Genomic DNA, 18,429 nt, shown 5'->3' with positions numbered 1-18,429 from the left:
ACCAATTAAATAATATGATCTGGTCCCCCAAACATCGGCTGACGATATCCAACTATTACCTTTTTTTGTTTAACTTGAAATAATATTTCGAGTAATTAACAAAATCTTGAAAGTGTAAAACCTACCACATGTAATGTTTAGAAAATTCATTCAATCAATGTCTGTCCGCTAATGGGAAATCCCGTCTAGTGTCCGGATTAGTCGTCTACCTGCATACCCTCAGAACATGAAAATGCCAGGTAGTACGTCAAGGTCGATCCTCTTCCTCTGTCTATTCCTTCGTAGGCACATCAATGGAATGTAAATTTCCAGGTATAGGATTTATGAGCAATTGGAATTAAAGACTTAGTCGTGCAGTTTAGGAAGTGAGCAGAAAATTCGTGAGTTTATGTACGTGTAGTGAGAGGAGCATGCGCAGTAGAAAATGTGTGTGTACGTGCCGAAATGGGTCCCTCTCAGTGGCGGACATGACTGAACTACGCGAAGGGAAGGTGGGGTAAACGGAGAGTCGTGCATTCTCCTCCGGGCCATCGTTGTCAGTGTATATTCAGTGCGTGTTGTGGCTTGTTTAAAGTGTGTTGGGATTGTTTTCCATGCGTTCATTTCTCGAGTAACATGTCATTAGCATCTGACAAATAAAGGTGAGTGCATTTTATTCATTAGTGTGTTGTTACAATTGCATTGCGAAACAGGAGAATTATTGAAGAATATTGAGTCACTCGAGTAAGTCAAGGGATGATGCTGAACGAGTAATAGCTACTTGTCGTAATATTGTGTCTTGCACTACTGTCACGTCTCACACGGGGAAAACAATTAATAATTTATGTGATTGAGCTGAATATTTCCTGTTATTATTGGCTTTGTTTTATTGACGATAACTGATCAAGTGATTTTATTTTTGTTATCAATTTTCCGTGGTAGTCTGTCAATAATTACCATCCATTTTGTTTATGCACCGCGCCGCACGCCTCGTTCTGAAAACATACGATCGGTCGTGGCGCGTCTGTATAACACACCTTCGAGCCAACACTCTATTATGATTCTTTTTATTATGATTTTTCTGGACCGATTAACCCCCGGGATGAGGATACAAGCGGTGAAGCAATCTTTTCGTTGATATGTGATAGTTAATCGCTTTAGGAAATACTTCATATGAAATACTCGGGGATTCTTTATTTTTCTTGACTATAGCATATTATTATGTGATCGAAGGATCAATAAAAATGTTTTATTGTGATCAAAACAAATACACAAGAGAAAGGTTAATCAACATTTCAATGAGCCTTTGGAAAAATGTTGTCTTCTTTCTTTTTTTGCGTTGGATTAAAATTAAAAATACTTAACATTAATATTTCGAGGAGAGGAAATTTTAAAAAATGCAATAAAACGTTTTCAATATTTTGGAATAATTCCAAATCGATATATTTTCTGGATAATCGAAGAAGATTTATATATATTTCTATTTCAAACCTGAATTTTGGCAAAACGAAGAGAATAAATGACAAAAATTGAGAATCTCAGCCTGAAAATTTGATAAAATATCATAATTTATTATTTCATTTCCAGATAACAGTCAACAATGGTGAGAGATACTTCAGGGCGCACACCCCGTATTCAGGTGTTTCGGCCTACTTACGAGGAGTTTAAAAATTTTCCGAAATATGTAGAATATATGGAGAGCAAAGGAGCCCACAAAGCTGGTCTTGCTAAAGTCATACCACCGCCTGAATGGATTCCACGAAAAGGTGGTTACGATGTCGAGAGTATGGATCTCACGATACCTGCTCCAATTTGTCAAGTTGTTACTGGCAAACAAGGGCTTTATCAGCAAATTAATATTCAAAAAAAATCCATGACGATTCAGGAGTACCAAAAACTCGCTAATTCTGAACGTTATGCGACTCCTAAACATTTTGATTATGAAGATTTGGAGCGAAAATATTGGAAAAATATTACATACGTTGCACCTATTTATGGAGCTGATGTCTCCGGCTCCCTTACCGATCCTGATGTTAAAGAATGGAATATAAATCGTTTGGGCACCATTCTTGACTATGTGAATAAAGATTATGGAATTTCTATCGATGGTGTCAACACTGCGTATCTGTATTTTGGCATGTGGAAGACAACATTTGCTTGGCACACTGAAGATATGGATTTATATTCGATAAATTATTTGCATTTTGGAGCACCTAAAACTTGGTATGCCATTCCCCCGGAGCATGGCCGTAGAATGGAAAGATTAGCTAATGGATTTTTTCCTGGAAGTTATCAAAACTGTCAGGCTTTTTTGAGGCACAAGATGTCACTTATTTCCCCCCAGATACTCCGGCAGTATTCGATACCATGCAATAAGGTAAATTCATTTGAAAAGACCATTAAAATCATCACAGGTTTTAAAGTGCGTGCTAATTGTCATTTTTGTATCATTGTCATTGCAGATTACTCAAGAAGCTGGAGAAATTATGATAACGTTTCCGTACGGTTATCATGCTGGATTTAATCATGGATTTAATTGTGCTGAATCTACCAATTTCGCTGCACCACGCTGGGTCGAATATGGCAAGAGAGCGACTCAGTGTACCTGCAGCAAAGATATGGTGAAAATATCAATGGACACATTTGTCAAACGATTTCAGCCCGAGAGATATGACTTGTGGTTGCGAGGTGAAGATGTTGGACCACATCCTGAGGATCCCAGGCAAACAGCAGCTCCTATGCCATCCCAAATGGATCTTATGTGCAGTAATAGTAATGGTGAACTTCCCCAGAGTTATTTAAATGCTCCGAAAAATAAACGACACACCATTCACAAGAAAAAATCAATGTCTGGAGCCAATTCCGATTTAAATATGGATGAGTTTGTTGATCGTGCTGATATACCACCTGAAGTGAAGAAGGCAATTCAAGATCTCGATTTGGAGGAGGATCAGCCGGATGAGCAACAGCTGGAGGTCCTGGAGGATATTTGGCTCAAAGCTGGAGAACTGGAAGTGGAGGATGCCCATATTTACGATGACGGTTACAGCCGGAAGAAAAATCGTAAGAGGAAGAAAAGAGTGAATTCAGCAGACAAGGAGCCGAGACGAATAAAAACAAAAAAACCAATTAAATCAAATTCTATATCCGAGCTTTCCAGTTCAACGGGTTCATCAAATTCAGGTACAAACCCAAATTACTTGAATATAATTGGTAACTCAGTGCCATGTCTTGTTTTATCTAAAATGACAAACTTGGATAATTTGACTGGAATTTTAGATAGCGAGGCCATTAAAAGAAATAATGCTGTACTGAAGGGAGAGGAGTCATCCATTTCTGAATTATCTGAGGCATCTAAGAAGACAAAAAAGCATTGTAAACATGCAGAACGAAAGAAACACAAAAAACTTCATGAGCATAAGAAAAAATTGAAAAACCTACCAGCAGTTAATATGTTCAATTCACAGCTGCCTCTCGATGTGTCAGACGTTGATGTTCAGAGAAAATTAATGGCAATGCCTAGCCTCTCATCTCAAAAAACATTAAGTAAAAAAGATACCACGAATGGTAGCTTTTTATCCAGCAGTATTATCTCCCAAACTAGTGAGATTTATTCAAGTAGTACACCACAAAAATTATTACTTAATAATGAAAAAATAACTACATGTGACACCCAAATGAATACAACAAACTCACCACTTAATCCAGTGATATTTTTGAAACAAGGAACTTCAACCGAAACCAGTGACTCAGGCACGTCACTAATGATCTCGTCGACGACATTAGATTCTTCAACTGAAACAAAACCATTTACATTCACATCTTTAGTTGGCAGGCCGATGATGAGTTATAAAAATGATATCATAAAAGCGCCAAAGTTAAGTGTGTTGAAAAAACCAGAGGTTGTTAAAAACGATATGTCATCTGAATCGCACGTCAAGGAGGATAGAGAAACTCTGAGTGCAGCTGACAGTCTTCTGGTTCTCAAACAAACACCTTCGAGATTGCAGTCTGACACTAAGACTGGTATTTCACCAAGTACTAATATGATGTTCTTGCAGAAATCAATATTTCCACAAGGTGGGTTGAGAGACCCTCAGATGTCTCATGAGTGGTACGATCAAATTGAGAAATTTAAAATGGTACAAACACCAGTTTCGGACACATCTAAGCCTATTGTTAGCATTCTTCCAAATTCACCGTCAAAGCCGGCATTCACATTTACTGTCAACACATCTTGCATAAATTCAGACACTTTGAATGATCAAGGAAAGGATTTCCCTGACGGGAATAAACTCATGCAAAAAAGATTCTTGCAAATGCCCATCAGTAATTCAAATTATCACACTACTGAGCCTTCTGCAAATATAAAACCCATTTTGTCATCAGCAATTGCAGGTACAGGGAGCGTTAACATTGTTGGCCCCCAGAATGACAAAATCTTGACATCCAAACCATTTTCAATTGGACAAAAATTGTTCGCTCCGGTAACTCTTGGAACATCAATTCTCAAATTCCCTCCGAATAATAATGAAGGAGAGATTGTTATACCAAATTCTCAGTATCAAACAAATTTTCAACAACAAAATTCATCGAAATCAACGAAGAGAACTCCCAGAAAGAAAATACCAACAAAATTATCACGCGCTATTCAAAGCCCCGAGCAGAATTACAGAGGAGTAGTTGAGCCGAGAATGTGTTCTATTGCCACTCAAGTGGATAATTTGACTCCATTGGAAGATGAAATAACACTTGCAACACTTCCAGCAAACAACGAACCTCCAGAAATCATATGGAAACAAGATTTAGCACCTACACAGCCATTAGTTCCGGTAACATTACTAAATGATCATACTGAGGATACAATGAAATTCCATCCACAAACCTGCAATTCGATAGCTGCTCCAGCTAAACATTCGACTTTATCCTTGCCAGAGACATCCCCGAGTAGTATCAATACCAGAGTAAAGAAGTCACCGGCATCGAAACGAAAGCTAAAGGATAAATCGGCTACAGTGCTTCTGGGAAACAGTCAAGAGGAAATTGACCTGCCGCCTCCAGTGCTTAGCATCGAACAGAATTATCCTATAGTGAAGCAGGAGCCAATGAAAACACCACCACCAATAACAGGAGCAGCAGCAGCACCTTATCCCGGTCAAATATTACCTGGACACATTTCAACGATGTTATATCCACATATCCCAGACTTGGAGACTCAACAGAGTTTTAATGACTACTGGAGTGCTCAACTATCTCACTGTGCAATCTGTACTGCTTTTGCTGCAACAACTGATAAAAATTATCGTCAAATGCCACCAGACTGGAAATACTGTAAGCCAACAGTTCTACCAGAAAATTCACCAATTTGGGTGTCATCTTCATTATTTGCTGCTAATTCCAAAGAGCAGAGTGTAGAACCGGAAAATGACAAATTACTCAGATGTCGTGAGTGTCATGTTACCGTTCATGCCTCTTGCTATGGGATAACAGTATTACCCACAGATTTACCGAATTGGGCATGTGATAAATGTAAAGCTGGAATGGTACAAGCCACATGTTGCCTATGCCCAATGAGAGGAGGAGCTGTCAAAAGAACGAGTGACAGTAGATGGGCGCATATTTTATGTGCTCTATTGATACCCGGAGTAACTTTTAAAGATCCAGTCAACAAAGATCCTATTAATGTACTGACAATAAAAACCGATCTTGTGCGACAGACATGCTCGTGTTGTGATCAGAGGGATGGAGTTTGTCTAGGCTGTCATGTTTGTGGAGCTCTGTTTCATCCGTCTTGCGGTCTTGTTACTGGCGCAACCTTCATTATACCAACGTATAACAGTCAGGAACTTCAGGTCACCTGTCATGGTCATGCTAATCGAAAGGAGAATAGTCCATTGATTAGAAATGGAGAAATTGTATGGGCTAAACACAGAAATAAACGGTATTATAAGGCCACAGTGCAATCTATAGATACACATCTGTTCTACATGGTCACTTTTGATGACTCTAGCTTCAGTGATGATCTATACCCTGGAGATATCACGGTAAGTAAATTTTTTAAAGGTTTTCCCCTGTTTGAAGTGTATGCGTAAATAATGGAGGACAGACAATTAACAGAATTATTTTATTTGCTTTAGAACTATCAAGCTGGAAGTATGCCCACTGTAGGAGCAGCTGTCAAAGTTAAGTGGACTGATGGTCAGGTTTATGATGGCATTTTTGAAGGGACAAATCCTCGCTATATGTACACTGTAAGAATTCATTCCATTTATTACTTAATTCCTAGTAATTGGCTTCATCGGTCATTAGCTGATTTCAAATGAGTAAATTATGAACATCCTAATGACAAATTTATAAAATCATTTGGATTGAAATATATATCTCTTTGATTATTACAGATCATAATAGGATAAAGAATGAATATTATTACCTCATTAATTAGTAGTGAACATACTAAATTGGCACCTGACATCTGTAATTTTTCAGTATTGTATAAATCAATTATCTTTTTCACTAATTCACGATTATTCAGTTAATGAAAATTTATAATTCAACATTTGTGATTATTTATTGAATGATTAACGGGGAAGCAGAGTTGTTTAGTTATAATACGAACGATTAGTAGCATTGGGCAAAGTTTTATTCCATAATTAATGAACAATAACGTCGCAATTTTTTTCATGACTTTATTGATCAATAATTGAAGTGGCCATTTTTTTCAATACTAGTTGGAGAATTAGTGATGATTATTGTTTAATTTAGGTCTGATTTCTCTATTTGTTGCTCATCTGTTGATTTTCTTTTTCAGGTGTTATTTGAAGACGCATCACAGTTGGTGGTAAAACGCGATCAAATTTACAGTTTACAGGAAGATATGCCACGAAGAGTACTCTCCCGCCTGGTGAGTCCAGTCATGAATTGAAAAAAAAATGTTATAAACACCGGGAGAAATGAAAAGGAAGACGCATAATTAATTTTTTAATATCAGTTCCATCTTAGCCTACCTTCTTTTCTCCTTACTTTTATTTTCATTATCGATTATTTTAATTTGGTTCATTAATTGACTTTTCCTTTCCTATATGTTGGCTCTTCTGTCTATTTTATTTCCCAAGTCTACTGCAACTGAAATGAAGCATCGATATCATCTTTATGGTGCTGACAGTGAATTTGAGAGTCAACGGAAGGAGAAACAGTCGGTGAAAAAGTTCAAATATTAACCAAACGACTGAATTAAGTGAGATAATGAAATGTATTAAATATTTTTTTTGTAAATAGCTGGAATGATTTATTATTTTCGTTTCACAGAAAATTATATCTATCTTTATGTAAATGCTTACTCATTTAAGTATACATATATTATCTAAATGGGAAACATATAATATTTATCTTTGAGTTTATTTTACACTTGACTCAATTTTTTATTGCAATAGAGCCGAAATTTGTTCTTTAATCAATTTGACGTTCGTGTGCAAGATTTTTTTTTTTATACGTTTCATCACTCGCGGTAATGAAATTATGATCTAAGTCCACTGAGGTTTCCATTTTCAATTTTTATACGTTGCACAATGTATGGACTGAAAACTATTGTTTGCAGATTAACAGGATAAAAACTGAAATGAAGTGAGTGACAAGATAGTGATAATTGATAATTTATAAAACAACTACTACATGTATTATATATATTATCGTGTGAATATTGTAATTAGTCTTGAAACTTTAAGAATATGACTTAAATATGAAACAAAGTGTGTACTCTTCATCTGAAAATACAACCTCGAGTGTTCGAGTGTAGTTTGTTTAATAATTGATAATAATGGAATTTATATTATAAAGATACTTGTAAAAAATAATTTCTGAGACAGAGTAAAGCGATACTACTGGACAGAATTTCTAAGGTCTATGGAGAAATTTCGCATCATGATTTATTTATTGAACAATTGTTCAATCATGATTTAAAATACGATGACGATTAAATTTTTAATTGGTGAATGCTTATTGCAATGAAATAAACATGCTAATTGTTGTATGTAACAATAAAGAAAGATTTATGAACGATGAAGCAATCAAATAATGAAGTGTACAATATATGGTATGACAAAATACATTTATTTACTTGTAAGTACCTAAATACACCCTGATCGCATCAATAATTAATCAATAATAATAATATTAACAAATTAATAAATTTAGCTTTTGTTGAAGCGGAATGAAATTTTATGCGCCACAAAAATCGTTGAAGATTTAGAGAGTGAACAATAATTTAATTAGCGACTTCAGGTGGAGTCCGATTCGATCTTAACAAATAAGAGAGATTTACTAACACTTAATGACTAGATAAGTATGTCGTCCTTTTGTTTTCTTGTTCGTCTTCTTTCATAAAAAATACGAGAATGGGTGCTGGGAAGGTTTTTCAATTTTCCTTCTCAGCACAACAGTCAGCTATCTAATACGTAGACAGAAGGGGATTGCAAGTACTCTCGGTGGCCATTGGTTTATCTTGTTTTTTTTGCCCGTTGTAGGTCCATTTTAACGCTTGTCTCGCTGAAAAACAATAGGAACAATGATTATTTTCCTTCGCTTATGTCAATAACAACTTGAAATTACTGTTTTTCGCCAACTACAGATAGAACGCATCGAAAAAACTACAAAAATATGAATTGTAGACAAAAAAAACAACAACAAACAAATTTCCCAGTCTCTGTTGAAGACTAAAACTCATTGAATGGCTATGAAATAATGATGTAATATTTTACTTTCATTGTTAAGAGGAGAGAGCGACTAGCCTTGCGCTCTTATTTATTATAATGAGCTCATTTTTCATTAATTCTTAAACTCAAGAAGCAAGACTCTATGCAACTGCCAAGTTGTTGCATTTAGGAAAATATTCTCTGTCTTTTCCTTTTATAAATATGTGTTTGTTTGATTGTTAATATAAACGAATTACATTTTATGTTTTTTGGATGTGCTTTAATAGCCTGACGCAGATGAAATATTGTTTGAAATATGGCATATTGGCAACGAAGTATGAATGCATTCTGATTTTGTCAAGATGCAAAGGAAGATGAATCAGACTATCAATATTAATAACTTACTTGGGCGGGGTAGACGAACGTAGTAATTCGATCCTCTCCCAAATTCGATTTTGCTATACAAGTATATTCATTCATGTCATCCCACTCGAGTGCACTAATCAGCAGATTACCAGTGCTGAGTACTTTGTAACGTGGATTGTAGAGGTGATTCGTAATTAAACTACCCTCTGATGTTTCCCAAGTGACATAAGGCGGCGGTTTTCCTGTTGCTACGCACGGCAGGATTATGGATGAATCCTGAAATCCGATGACAGTCGCCGCGTGATGAGTGATGACAGGAGGACGTGAAGAACCACATGATCGGCTTCGGTTTGAGTTTACGTTATCTGAATGATTGGTGGGTGAAAATGACATTTTCATCGTACAAGGACATTGTTATTCGTTGTTGAATAAAATTTTTTCTTACCAGATATCACAATGTTCGTTGATTCCCATTTGATTTTGTCACCGGCAACAGCTACACAATGGATGGGCCCTTCATCCTGTTTCGATGCACAATCAATGACATATTTCGATTCTTGTTTGGCGGCAGCGGCATTCACAAACAATGATGAATCATAAGTGAGGCTGATTTTTTTGAGTTCATCGAGCTATAAATTAAATTTATAAATTTATTACTTACTTTTCTTGTTATTAGACGAATTCACTTATGGGGTATTCAAATGTATTTCAATAGAAGATTTTTTTTCTTATAAAAAATTGATATTTTGCTGAGAGAGAGAGAGAGAGACTCAATGATATTGTTTGATAAGACTTTTTTATTGTCTCAGTTGGAGTAATTAGAAAATTTGAGAGAATACTAGGTAGTAGTAGACTGAATAGGCATTTGAATGTCTCGATTATTATAAATTATATGAGGAATAAATTAATAGTTTTTTAGTATTTACGTTTCTTTAATTGAGGTTTTTTCAATTTACACTGTTTACTAAGACCTCAGTAAAATTTCACGGAAATGGACATCTTATTTCAAAGTGTACAGAATTACTGAACAGTTTCACAGAGTATAAGTATTAACTATTCCAATTTTTCAAGAAATTGTTGAGCTGCTAATATAATTATAATACTACTTAGTACTTAATGTAGCGTCAAATTTGCAAAAATCTTACTCTTCCCTACAACCTTATTTAATTCTATCTTAACTCACCTGTCGTAGGATATTTCCACCGCGTATCCAATACATTTGAGGTACAGGTCTGCCTTCACCTTTACACGTCAGCTCATAATATTGGCTGCAATTAATTTTTTTATAATCAGATACAGTTGTAAATTCAATTTGCATTTAACATCAATGTATTTATCAATTTTCGCTTAATGCTGAGAATTCAAGAAAATTGAATTGACGTATAATCAGAAAATCTGGAAGTTCCACAAGAAAATTAAACTTTGCAATTTGTAACAAATGAAATTCAAAGCATGATCAATTCCATTAATTCCATTAATTCCATTCATTCCATTAATTTCCAAAAAGCTGAAATTTATGGAATGGTAAATAAAAAAAACTTACCCCTTCGAAAGAATGTGAGAACGAAGTGATCCCGATAAGTCTATTTTCACCCAATCTTTGCTCTGAAACAAATTAAAATAGCTCATAAAATAAAATAAATAATAAATAAACAAATAAAATGCAATTCTGATTATCTAGAAACACATGAAGTTGATATTGAACAGCGCACACGTGCGCATGTCTTTCTAGATAATATTGTAATTTTGCAATATTGTAATTTTGATTGAATATTTTTTCGTGCGATGATACAGAAGACGTAACTTTTCACTCTCCACGTTTTTATTTTAATTACCTTTTTGGCTGTCGGTGTATATTTAACAACATAGTCTGAGATCATGTTTGTCTGTTCCACATCATCGAAGGGCAACTCCGGCTGCTGCTCATCTTCACCCTCTTCTTGCGATAAAGCGCGCATCAAACCGAGGGAACTTGCTGCTATCCCTTGGAAGAGAAGTGCCATCGTAGAAAGTCCCACGACACATCCTAACAGACTCAGCTGCATCTAAAGACAAATAAGAATATGAGAAAAGTATGAATGAGAAGAATGAAGAGAGAAACAAGCTGACGACATCAGTTATACGACTGGAGATGAATCAGCCAAATGTATTGGTATATTTTACTTGACATCAATGAATTGATGGGGAGCAACCAAATGGTGTTAATAATGTTGTCCTATTAATTTACATTTATCTATTGGATTATGGAGAGGGATTTACTGAATAATATCAAACGATTTGGATATAAACTTTAATTCTTTATTATCGTTCGCAGAAGGCATATCCTGGGCTTTCTCCTATGATGTCTCCAGACCAACTGACCCTTAGTGACCAAAGTTTTCACATTCTGGACCCATTTTACAAAAAGCCCTTGTTCACATGTTTCTTTCTTCTCCTTCTCTGGCTCTGTTTATTAAAACTATTTTAAATATTCCGCTAGGGTTCTGGGAAAAACTATAAAATACTGATATGGACTAAACACAGGTATGGACAGACAGTTAACTTTTGTCCAGACATACCATGCGCTCTCAATACTATCAACAATGTATATAGATTTAAACAGGGAAATGAATAAAAATAACTCATTATTTCATTACACAATTTTCATGTGCTGATTTCTATCATTTTTTCCTATTTTTATCCAATTGATTATGATAGAGTTTCAATTGTTCATAACAGAGAATACTAAAAATTAAAGAATACTAAAGATTAAAATACTGAAAGACTAAAAAAGACTAAAATTTTAATATTAAAAAAATGAATTCAGTCCAATCAATTTTGAGATACTCCAGGTAATCATTGTACACTAAAAATTGAATATCTCCAAAAATGATCGTTCAATTACCCCCATTTTTAATTATTTCCGTTGCAGTGATGAAAGGAAACTCTCATTCGAATTTTAAATTAATAGTTCGATTGTTGCGCGGGTGAGACGGCGGATATCGATTTTTTTTTTTTTCAAAAATAGAAAAGTGATGACTCTGATTTCTTAATTTTGCGAAGATTGTTCCTTTGCGAGGCTGATTGATGAAGCAAAAGAATAGTGAGTCGTGACGCAACGTACGCTTCTGGGACTACGGCAATAACGCGCACCTCGTTTGACTGATGAAAATTGAACGTCCGCTTACGCGCTTGCTCTCTCGACCTTGCTCCATTCTGTTATAGCAAACAGGTGGCTATTCTTTTCTATTTAAATTTTTGGATATGATAAAATCTTAAATGGCAAGCGCTATATGCATTATTTACCACTAGAATATTTTTCATTCCTCATGAATACAACATTTTTCAATCTTTTATTCAAAAACTCGCGAAACGTTTTCTGATCGTGTTTATCAAAAAGAATAGCGTATTCCATTTTACCTCATCCATTTTTCTCTCAAAAATATCATCCGCGAGAAGAAAATAAAAATATAAAATGCGCTGAGATTTACTTTCTATTTTTTTTATATAAAAAAATTATATACCGGAGGTACACAATATATACTGTTCAAACATTTTTTTTTATTAACAAAAATAGTCGTAAGTCTCCAAGATAACGTGCGATAGTGCACGTAGATCCCAATAGAAATGAAAGATCATTTACGAAAGTTAACTAACCTGGAGAGAAGGTGCGCGCGCAAAGCGCGCGGTTATTTGTAGTGTGAATAAAGAAGAAAGACTTAAAATCGATAGGTCATGACATTGAAATAATTATTAAGTATCGAAATAGTCCACAATTGAATGATTGTTGTTCCTTCCGGACAAACCTGGCCTAAGGGGGATTTTCACAATTGTGATGAGAAATTTCTGCATCGCGCTGACTTTAGGACGTGGGTAGAACGTAACTGACTTACCAATGTCAGGTCAGGAAAGTCCGAATGGTTGTAATAATACACCGGAATTTCGTCATTCGTGAAATACCACTGGGCCGTTAATTAATTTCATAAAATATGACGAGACATTGTTGACTGGCTTTTACATATCGAAGCCCTTAATAAATTCTTCGTCGGTTGTTACCACATGACGAGTTTGAACCGGTTCGATTGGCTCACAAGAGTCAGCTCCGTCAATCTCACGCCTCAGACAACGTTTGATCCAATTCCTCACTACTTGAACTCTCAATTTGTCTCTTTCCTTTTTCCCTCATTTTTCGTCTGTCTCAATGTCGTCGAATGATTGACCCCGAATTTTACACACCCTGAATCATTATTATTATTATTACCCATTCGATAAGTAAATGAAAAAGAGAAAATTTTCAACGTTTACTCGGTAAAGGTTGCACGTGCCTCTTTATCATTGACTTCAACCAAAATTTATTTTTCCGATAACATTTTATCTCTCTCACTGACCCTTCGTACAGGTTTGACTGTCCAACGATTCGGAAAATATATTATTCCACATCTCAAAATGATGACGCAAAATTGATTTTTGTCTCACCAGACAACGACCAACAAATAAAATCGTAATTACAATATTTACACCACTCACTAGAGTGAAATGGAAAAATCATTTCTAAAACGTATTTATTTACCTTTATGCACTTTTTACTGTTGTTCCCTCGTAGTAAATCTGCGATTGTCACGACGATCACTTGACAGCTTGACAGCTCCTACCAGTTGCTTCTGTAGACTCCAAAAAATTGGTGTTGGCTGTTCGGAAAATAGAATTTTTGTTTAAGTTTATCAACCGGATGATGATGAGAGGATCCTAAAAGAATAACTGACAACGGACGACTTTCCACCGTCACATTTATACCTTTGAAATGTAATCGTCATGTCTCTTTAGCGCTTGATTGGCCGGCTACTGGCGAGCGGAGCCGCGGGGGGGAAGCGTACGTCTCCTTTGAAATAGCCAATGAGAGTGTCCTGCAGCCCACGCCCGGTGGTTTGTACCTCTTCGCCGTCAACCACCTTCCGACCACCACCCCATCACTCATTACAGTCACCTTATTTCAATATTTGCCGAGGGACACTGGGCGAAACATCTATACGGTTTCGCACCCTCAACAGTTACTCCAACGCACCGCCAGCACATTGCCGACAGCATGTGACATTCCATTTCCTCCTCATTTTGACTTCTCTCTTCGTTCTCTGGCCGCCTGGACATACATAACCACCCTCACCCCCACCATCATCATTTCCATTCACATACAAATGTCATTATCACAATCGCTGTCGTTGTTATTACCCTCATCAAGAATGCATTATTGGTACTTGTACTTGTTTATCACTCCATTCAATGAGCGTTATTGTCGTATAATATGGGTAAATTCATCATCAGGATGTTGGTGACGTATTTGATGATTAGCCGAGCTCTTGGGATATTGAGAATGCTTGATGTGTGTGGAGAAAAATGAATGGTCTGTCTGCAGCTGTTTTCAGTCCATCTCGGTATGTTAAAGTTTTTATAGTTTTTTTGTAAATAGTGCCGAAATGTTTAGAATGGTTTTGATAAATAGAAACAGAAAGAAATAGAGAAAGAAATGAGTGAACAAGGGCCTTTTGTCAAATGGGTCTGGAGTGACAAATCTTTGGTGACTGAGAGTCAGTTGGTCTGGAGACATCACACGAGAAAGATATACCTGCTGCGTGCGATAATAAAGAACTAAAGTTAATAGTTAAAGAGTTTTTTGTATTATTGGGGTAATCGCTATCCATAAGCCAATATCGGAAATTGGGAAAAAGTTGAGAGCAATTCTTGATGGAGAAGCAAAGTCGCTAATTATTTCACAATTTTCTGTTCCTTTGAGTGATAATAGGGAGGGACAGGCTGACTCTGGTGGAGGTTTGCAGTTCCACAACGTGATTTTTTGGCGGCGAAGGGAACCATTTCAATCGGTTATTTTTCACGTTCCTGAGATGGAGAACATTTTTTTTTAATTACGTGTCTGTTTCGTAATCTGTTAATCAAAACAGTATTCCGTCAAAATTACGGGATAAGACAACGTTTTGAAGTTTTTCCTGAAAGTTCAGTGAAAAAGTAGGTAATTGTTCTGTAATTTTTATCAAATATTGTTTTGACTGGCAGACTACGGAACAGACAAGTAATTTTTAACAAATTTTTCTCTCCAGATAATTTTTATTTGGAAGATGTCTGAAACGCAAAAATACCGAATTTAAGGGCATTTACCCCTCCCTCCTGTGTTACTTTTCCGGAATCAACTTATAGAAAATCGAACCCCAATGAATTAATTAAATAGATTTACAAAAATCTTAATTTTGCAAATATCGTAGGTCTTAATAAGGATTCACTCTGTGCGCAGGACCAGTTCAGTTGGTCGAATATTTTTCGAGGGAAAGGGATTTGTTTTTTAATGTTTTTTTACAAATATCTCCAAAACTAAAGGACACATTTATTTATTTCAAGGTAGAGAAGATGAACTCCTCAGGTTCACTGCGGTTCAGGTCTGGCTGAAGCTAGAAATAGGACTTTGGAAGGTCCTGTTGTCGGAGTTCGCCCTTAACGAGTTATGTGATTGCTACGGAGCATTTCGTACTCTTCACTGAGCCCTCCGTCACTTTTAACAGACTTTTGTTCTCACTGAAGAATTATGCGACTTTCGCGTAATTTTTACTAAACTATCCCTCTCCGTGGGGCTATGACTAAGGATAATCCTAAATTATCCCTAAATTATACTAAATTATTAAATTAACCGCGATATTGTTTTCTTCAAGTTACGTCTGTCTATGTGTATGTGCGATTAAGTAGCTCGTGAGATGTAGCGAATTTCTGAAAGCCTTTTTTTGCAAATGTTTAAGGATTGACTCGACTATTGTCATGACCCTTATCTGATCGCATCGGAATTCCTTCGGTTGAATTAAACGAGAGATCGCAAAATCAGGAAATCTTCAAGGAGCGTAAGGACAGGAGCCGAAAAGTGAAACCGATGAATCACTAGGTGACGAGATAAGAGAGTACGATGATATGCGGAAGCGTAATGCTGAGATATTAGCAAAAATAACTGAATTAGAAATATATTTGCTGTTTTATAATATCTATTTATAAATATATTAAAATAATATTAAAAATATTAATAACCGAATCGCTGTTTTATAATATTTATAAATAAATAGTAGCTGTTTTATAATATTTCTTTATAAATATTATAAAACAGCAATTCGATTTTTATTTTAAATGACAAATTTTGGTCCGTTTCGCCTCTCGAGTCAATTTACCCTCTAGTTCGTTGCGCCTTTCCCTAGTCAACTCTCAATTTTTTACGAATTTTCGGAGAGATCGAAAAACCAAATTAACTTAATCACGCAATATCGCAATTAATTAAGCAATGTCCACGAAATGGATGATAGACCAATTCGGACAATTATCGTCAGTACCGTATTTTCGTCGAATCGTTGATAAGCCCAACGGCGCGACTAATTTTCTTCTTTTCTCTCTCATCAATACGACCCAATCAATTTTTTTATTGAACCCAGCGTGGAGGTGATGAACAATAACATACGATAATTTCATTTCCATTTTCTGATTCGCAACTCCATTTCTCATAAATTGTCAACTCGGAGGATAAAAACCCACTTCACGGAGAGAAATATTCGCATATAATACCACAAGAGCTCCGAAATTATCGGATATTTCCCGATAGGTTCGTTGCAAACAAATGAACGTGTCAAGTTTTCCAGTCTAAAAATCACGAGCGCGAAGCGCGAGTGATTTTTCTGGAAAACTTGACAAGCTTATTTGTTTGTAGGGAACCTTGAGGGAAATATCAGATAATTTCGAAGTTCGAGTGGTATTCGGGGGATTATTTTTTGCATCCAAATCATGGCCGATAGAATTGCACCATGAGACATAATTTTCAACGAATTGCCATTTAATCTGTCAGATACAATTGAGGGTTACTTCAACATTTGTTTTTTTTTATATATAGCAACATGCAAAATTTCCAGTGAAATTTCCAAGAATTTCCGCTGAAATACCGTGTTGACTATATAAAATAACGTCGAATGGTGCAATCCTATTGGCCAAGATTTGGATGGGAAAAATAATCGCATGTAATACCACAAGAGCTCCGAAATTATCGGATATTTCCCGATAGGTTCGTTGCAAACAAATGAACGTGTCAAGTTTTCCAGTTTAAAAATCACGAGCGCGAAGCGCGAGTGATTTTTCTGGAAAACTTGACGAGCTTATTTGTTTGCAGGGAACCTTGAGGGAAATATCAGATAATTTCGAAGTTCGAGTGGTATTCGGGGGATTATTTTTTGCATCCAAATCTTGGCCGATAGAATTGCACCATGAGACATAATTTTCAACGAATTGCCATTTAATCTGTCAGATACAATTGAGGGTTACTTCAACATTTGTTTTTTTTTATATATATCAACATGCAAAATTTCCAGTGTAATTTTCAAGAATATCCGCTGAAATACCGTGTTGACTATACAAAATAACGTCGAATGGTGCAATCCTATTGGCCAAGATTTGGATGGGAAAAATAATCGCTGATATTCGAGGTAGGCTATACAAAATATCAACAAATGGTGCAATTCTATTGGCTGAAATTTGGGTGGGAAAAATAATCAAGAAAAATTGCGTATCTTTTTCGTAATTCCGGAGTGACATCCGGCGTCGGGAATTTCAGGGAATGACCACGGAATATTTCCTGAAAGTTCCGTAATTTTTGCTGAACCGGTCGTGAAAAATTACGATCCTATCGCGTCAAAATTCCCAGTCGATTCCGTAATCGGTGAGAGAACTGCGAGTTCCGTAATTTTTACGGAATATTATTTTATATTATATTATTATTTTTGGGAAGTGTTAACAGCACTTGACCTTGAAATAATCAGACATGCTGACCAAACAATAAATTACAATAAACTCAACGGGTTTCTTGAAATTTTCAGAGAAGGCACCTCTGGTCCAGCTTTTTCTTTAAGGTGATAACGTCTCTACCCACGTAGGAGATGAGAACTGGCCGACAATCGGCCGACACTGGCCCAGTGCCGGCCAATACTGGTCGAGCCTCGGCTCACTGTTGGCCGTTCGTCATCTCCTACCAGGAACGTCCGGCTGGAATACCCCGACACCGGCTTTTATTCCCCAATCGCAGCTGAGGGAATTTTAAATCCAGTAAACATTTCCGATAGTGCGATTCGTATCCGAAAACAAACTCGCGGATCATCATTTTCAAAAAAATTCACGAAATCCCTGTAGTAGAGTCCTTTCGATTTTAGAAAAATCCTGATCTGCTAGACTTTTGTCTACCATAGCACCACTTTTTCAGTGTCTACATCGCACCCACGGGGAACCTCGAAGAAATAGTCCACGACATATACCCACATACATGTATACCTCACATACATACATGTATATCTCACACAGTGAAAACTCCTCAATGATCCATTCCCCATACCCACAAAAG

General features: G+C 36.2%; 2 protein-coding genes across 6 annotated transcripts; one reads left to right on the top strand and one right to left on the bottom strand.

Annotated features, from left to right (window-relative positions):
* Nucleotides 1-120: 120 nt before the first annotated feature.
* LOC135163265 (lysine-specific demethylase 4C-like) lies at nt 121-8,050 on the top strand. Of its 3 annotated transcripts, XM_064122539.1 has the most exons (7): nt 121-641; nt 1,567-2,356; nt 2,442-3,162; nt 3,259-6,023; nt 6,117-6,230; nt 6,788-6,881; nt 7,066-8,050. In XM_064122539.1, exons 2-7 carry the CDS (start codon nt 1,580-1,582, stop codon nt 7,194-7,196), a joined length of 4,602 nt encoding a protein of 1,533 aa, XP_063978609.1. In that variant the 5' UTR covers nt 121-641; nt 1,567-1,579; the 3' UTR covers nt 7,197-8,050. The 3 variants fall into 3 exon arrangements, with proteins under 3 accessions (XP_063978609.1, XP_063978608.1, XP_063978607.1); XM_064122538.1 differs by having other exon boundaries at nt 2,442-6,023; nt 6,788-6,880; nt 7,092-8,050; XM_064122537.1 differs by having other exon boundaries at nt 2,442-6,023.
* On the bottom strand, nt 7,239-14,287 carry LOC135163271 (neural/ectodermal development factor IMP-L2). Of its 3 annotated transcripts, XM_064122568.1 has the most exons (8): nt 13,806-14,287; nt 13,582-13,699; nt 10,868-11,077; nt 10,576-10,637; nt 10,216-10,300; nt 9,478-9,661; nt 9,072-9,397; nt 7,239-8,520 (listed from the first exon to the last, which is right to left on the bottom strand). In XM_064122568.1, exons 3-8 carry the CDS (start codon nt 11,075-11,077, stop codon nt 8,506-8,508), a joined length of 882 nt encoding a protein of 293 aa, XP_063978638.1. In that variant the 5' UTR covers nt 13,582-13,699; nt 13,806-14,287; the 3' UTR covers nt 7,239-8,505. The 3 variants fall into 3 exon arrangements, with proteins under 3 accessions (XP_063978638.1, XP_063978637.1, XP_063978636.1); XM_064122567.1 differs by lacking the exon at nt 13,806-14,287 and having other exon boundaries at nt 13,582-13,764; XM_064122566.1 differs by lacking the exons at nt 13,582-13,699; nt 13,806-14,287 and adding an exon at nt 11,917-11,937.
* Between the last annotated feature and the right edge of the window lie 4,142 nt (nt 14,288-18,429).

Source organism: Diachasmimorpha longicaudata, chromosome 6 (assembly GCF_034640455.1).
Source record: "Diachasmimorpha longicaudata isolate KC_UGA_2023 chromosome 6, iyDiaLong2, whole genome shotgun sequence".
Taxonomy (NCBI): Eukaryota; Metazoa; Arthropoda; class Insecta; order Hymenoptera; family Braconidae; genus Diachasmimorpha; species Diachasmimorpha longicaudata.
This window is presented reverse-complemented; position numbering and strand designations above follow the sequence as displayed.